The sequence below is a fragment of the Arachis ipaensis genome, chromosome B1 (genome assembly GCF_059453495.1).
Source record: "Arachis ipaensis isolate K30076 ecotype BB chromosome B1, ASM5945349v1, whole genome shotgun sequence".
In the NCBI taxonomy this organism is placed as follows: domain Eukaryota; kingdom Viridiplantae; phylum Streptophyta; class Magnoliopsida; order Fabales; family Fabaceae; genus Arachis; species Arachis ipaensis.
Genome location: NC_142436.1, coordinates 95083851 through 95088903, shown reverse-complemented (window position 1 = coordinate 95088903; position 5053 = coordinate 95083851). Strand labels below are relative to the sequence as shown.

The 5053-nt window shown below is 41.0% G+C and overlaps 1 protein-coding gene across 1 annotated transcript; it reads right to left on the bottom strand.

The window, feature by feature from the left end:
- Window positions 1-1164: 1164 nt before the first annotated feature.
- Window positions 1165-3409, bottom strand: LOC107610132 (uncharacterized). The gene is made up of 2 exons (XM_016312217.1): window positions 2311-3409; window positions 1165-1874 (listed from the first exon to the last, which is right to left on the bottom strand). The coding sequence occupies exons 1-2, from the start codon at window positions 3407-3409 to the stop codon at window positions 1165-1167; spliced, it is 1809 nt and encodes a 602-aa protein (XP_016167703.1).
- Between the last annotated feature and the right edge of the window lie 1644 nt (window positions 3410-5053).

The following is a 5053-nucleotide window of genomic DNA, read 5'->3' as shown; positions in this document are numbered from 1 at the left end:
CCGGTAAAGACCTGCATGTCCAAGAAACGCACGAACTTCCCTCACAGAAGAGGGGTAAGGCAAACTTGAAATAACATTGACCTTTGCTGGATCAACAGAGATCCCATCATTAGAGACAATATGCCGTAAAACAATACCTTGTCTAACCATAAAATGGCATTTCTCAAAATTTAATACAAGGTTTGATTTAGTAAACCTCTCTAATACTTTTGCAATATTGTCTAGACAAAGAGCAAAGGAATCCCCATAGACACTAAAATCTTCCATGAACACCTCCATGTAATGCTCCAAAAGATCCGCAAATATACTTATCATACACTTTTGGAATGTTGCCAGTGCATTGCACAAGCCAAACGGCATTCTTTTATACGCATACGTTCTGAAAGGGCATGTGAAGGTGGTTTTTTCTTGGTCTTTTGGAGCAATGTGTATTTTAAAATAACCAGAATAGCCATCTAAGAAACAGTAATGAGATTTACCGCATAGGCGATCAAGCATTTAATCGATGAACAGCAATAGGAAGTGATCCTTCCTAGTGGCTGAGTTCAAATGCTGATAGTCAATACACACCCTCCATGAGTTTTGGACCCTTGTGGCTATAAGCTCCCCCTTATCATTCTTGATTGTAGTAACACCAGATTTCTTTGGAACTACTTGGACGGGGCTCACCCATTCACTATTCGAAATCGGACAAATAATGTCCGCTTCTAATAACTGGGTGACCTCCTTCTTCACAACCTCTAGAATGGTAGGATTTAGACGCCTTTGAGGTTGTCGAACGGGTTTAGCTCCTTCGTATAGGAAAATTTGGTGTTCACATACTTGGGGGTTAATGCCAACTAAGTCCGCCAAGCTCCACCCAATGGCCTTCTTGTTCCTCCTCAAGACATTAAGCAACTTCTCCTCTTGGTGGGAGAAGAGCTCCTTTGCAATAATTACCGGGAGCTTTTGGTAATCTTCAAGGAAGGCATATTTTAGGTGGGATGGGAGTGGTTTCAAATCTACATTTTGTTCATGACTCGGCACTTTGTCATCCGCTGACATTGGAGGTGATAAGGCATCTTCTTCACTTTTATGGGAACTCCCCACACTTAGGTCTTGAATCATACTCTTTCCATCAAAATCATCATGGTGGACTTTGGCCACAACATTATCAATCAAATCTTATCGGAAGATAGAATGATCCTCCGGTGGATGTCTGATGGCTTCATCAAGATTAAAGCTCACTTCTATTCCATCGATCTCGAACGAATAGCTACCCGAAAATGCATCCAATTTGAACCGAGAGGTCTTCAAGAACGGCCTTCCAAGCAAGATAGATGAGGTCCTCCCCGAATCACTAGGGGACATCTTTAGAATATGGAAATCAATCGGGAAGACCAACCCCTTTATACTCACTAGAACATCCTCCGCAATACCAACTACGGAGATTATGCTTTTGTCTACCAAAACGAACCGGGCGGCCGACTGTTTCAACGATGGAAGCTTCAAAACCTCATAGACAGATAAAGGCATAATACTCACACAAGCGCCAAGATCGCACATACAATCAACTAATTGGGCCCCATCTATGGTGCATGTAACTAGGCAAGGGCCGGGGTCACCACACTTCTCCGGTATATCATCCATTAAAGCGGAGATTGAGCTTCCCAATGGAATAGTTTCTAAATTATTAAGCTTCTCCTTGTTCATGCATAGGTCCTTTAGAAACTTGGCATATTTAGGTACTTGGCAGATAGCATCAAAGAAAGGAATGGTTACCTTAACTTTCTTGAACATCTCCACCATTTTGGGATCCAACTCAAGTCGCTTCTTAGTCTTCCTTGCCAATGTGGGAAATGGGATTGGAGTAGCTTCTTGAAGACATCCCCATCCTTAGGTATTCCACCCATTGGTTGAGCAATCACTTCTTCAACTACCTCTTAGGATTCATCCTCCTCTTCAACTTCTTCTATCTCAACCACATCCTTATCTTGAGTGACCTTTATTGGACTTAGCTCTTTATGACTCCTCTCTTACAATTTGGTGCCGGACCTCAAGGTGATGGCATTGATGCCACCCTTGGGGTTGGGTAAAGGTTGAGAGGGTAAGGCACTTGAGCTTGAGGGTTGAGTGGTAGAGGTAGGGGTTGGTTCCATATGGGAAAGAAGGGCTTGGACGGCAGAGGTAAGACTGATAAGGCTTGAGGCAAGTATGGTTTGAAGCTCCTTTTGTCCTTGGAGGATGGAGCGGAGTGTCTCATCTTGGTTGGAAGAAGGAGAAGGAAAAGTGATTTAGGGGGCTTGTGGTTGGTTGGGTGGAGGTGTTTGCTTTTGATGAGGTGCTTGGTAGGTTTGGTAGGCTCTTCCTTGGTTTTGGTTTTGGTATGGAGGATTTTGTTGGTATCGGTTTTGTTGGTTGTTGTTGTTGTTCCATCTTTGGTTCCCACTATTGTCCCTTCTTCCTTGATAATAATTGTCTCTCCATCCTTGGTTGGAGTTATCTTGCCACCCTTGATTGAAATTACCTCCTTGATTATAGTTTCCTCCATGTTGGTGATAACCTTGGAGGTTTGGGCATTCATCAGTGTAATGGCTGTAACAAAAGCAAATTTTACACACTCTTTGGGGGACCAATTGTTGACTATGTTGTGTTTGGGGAGGTGGAGTTGTTGTTGATTAAGTTGGAGTTGCTTGAGAATATATGTCATTTCTCCCAAGGTCTTGGTAAGGGCATCAGTCTCACCAGTAGTAGAAACTTCATTTATTGCTCTTGGATGATGGTTTCTTTGTCTAGCGTGTCGGGTGGACTCGGCCAAATTGGTGATCAATTGCCATGCCTCCTCCGCTATTCTATACTTTGTCATGGAACCATTGCTTGAAGCATCCAAAAGGATCTTGTCTTGTGGTTTCGTTCCTTGGCAAATATAGCTAATCAACACTAGAGTGTTAATCATATGGTGAGGGCATGAGTCAAGAAGCCTTCGAAACCATTCCCAATACTCGTATAGAGTTTCCATTTCACCTTGGACAATGCATGATATTTCTTTCCTCAATCTATCTGTCACCTCCGGAGGAAAGAATTTATCTAAGAATTTCCTTCTAAGCAAATTCCAATCACTAACAATCTCATCGGGCAAAGTGTAGAACCACTCTTTGGCTATTCCCACTAGAGAGAATGGGAAAGCAAACAACCAAATAGCAACCTCATTGGAACCCTCCTGCCTAGTTGTTGAACATACACCTTGAAAGTCTCTAAGGTGTCTAACAGGATCTTGGGCGGAGAGTCCATAAAACATGGGTAGAAGATGAATCAAGGTGGTCTTGAGTTCAAAATTAGCGTTTAACTCTGGATGACGCACTTGAAGCGGTTGAAGAATAAAGTCCGGAGCACCGGCTTCCTTAAGAGTGACTCTCCTTGGAGCAGCCATGGTTTTGCTACCTAGATCAATAGAAGAAGTATTAGTAGTATCGATGGAAGAATAGATGGTTTCCTCCTCAAATGATGTGTCCGATTCACCCTCGGATACGGTTGGTGAAATGGTAGGAACCCTTTCACAACCTCCAAAGGCTAATCGTCTCCTAGCTTGCCTATGATGTGAGATAGTTCTCTCAATTTATGAATCAAAAGGGGCTAAACTAGGATCCAGTAGTGAACGCGTCATTTAATGAAAGAAGCATAGGGCTCATGACAACAAGATGCATTAAACAAAAATCAATCCTAACTAACAATTGAACTAGCAAACATTCAAGAAAGAATGCAGGTATTCACATATCCACATATTTACACTAACCAACAACATGACACACATATGCAACTCCCCGGCAACGGTGCTATTTTGATGAGAGATATTTTGTTGGTTTAGAATTTTTTCCAATAGAATTATGTCGTGAGTATAGTCTAAACCAACAAGCTATAACGCATCAAACATAGAAAATGTGTGTCCACAATTCAAAATCAATAACCGAGAGTATTAGTCCCGAGTCGTTCTCCCTAGGAGTTGCCCTAAGATGCACATTATTGGTTAGGAGTTCTCTTGGTGTTTGAGGTTGAATGCAAGAAATGTAAACAAGCTTGCATAAAAGTAAAGAACAAATAACAGCTAAGGGACACAAGAAATTGAACTAAGCAAGGGTAAATGACAATTAATCAATGTAAAAGCCTTGGCTAGGGTTGGGAATTGAAATTCCTATCCTCATTGCCTCAAACAATTGTGATGAGAATTGGTTATTGCTCCACTTAGTTAACCTCTAACTATGAAGGAAAGTCAAGTAGAGATAAAGAATTTGAGTCCACAAGTCCTAGTCAAATGCTAAGGAGAGACTAGAGTTAGTGTCGTTCAAATCAATTAGTAATTTCCAATTATCAATCAACAAAAGGCTTTAACAATGGATCTTTGGATGAATTCTAACTATCCTCTAGCTATGGGCTTAAGGTCAACCCTTCTTAGTTGAATGGGCTTGCCTTTGAATTTCCTTTTCCACTGTGCTTGATGACTGGAATTCACACCCCATTCAAAATTGGTGAATTAGTCCTTTTGGCAAGCGCACCAAAATTATCGTCAAGTAATAACCCACAGTGGAGTGGGATCGTATCTACAGAGATTGGTAAATTCGAGCAGTTTTAATCAATTGATGAATTAGTCAAGTGGATCAATAGGATTGTAGAGTGCAAAATTATAAATGACATAAATGTAAATGACTAGAATATAAAGAAAAGCAATAAAGTGCAGAAATATAAATGGCAGAAAGTAAAGGACAGAATCATAAATGACTTAAATGTAAATGGGAATGTGGAATTGCTGAATGTAAAATTAAGCTAATAAGAAATGGATAGATAAGAATGGGGAGATTCATTGAGATTGGGAGATGTTGTCTCTTTGGATCAAATCTAGCTTATATCCTCTTCAATCATGCAGCTCATTGACCTCTTGGCAATCATGATTGATTGAGCCCCAATCCCTTGGTGACTCAATCTCTCAGATCTTGATCAATAGTCAATTCCTTGGTCTAATTGCTCATGAAGAGAGATATGCTTGGTCCCTGATTATACCACACACCATCATAGGTCCATG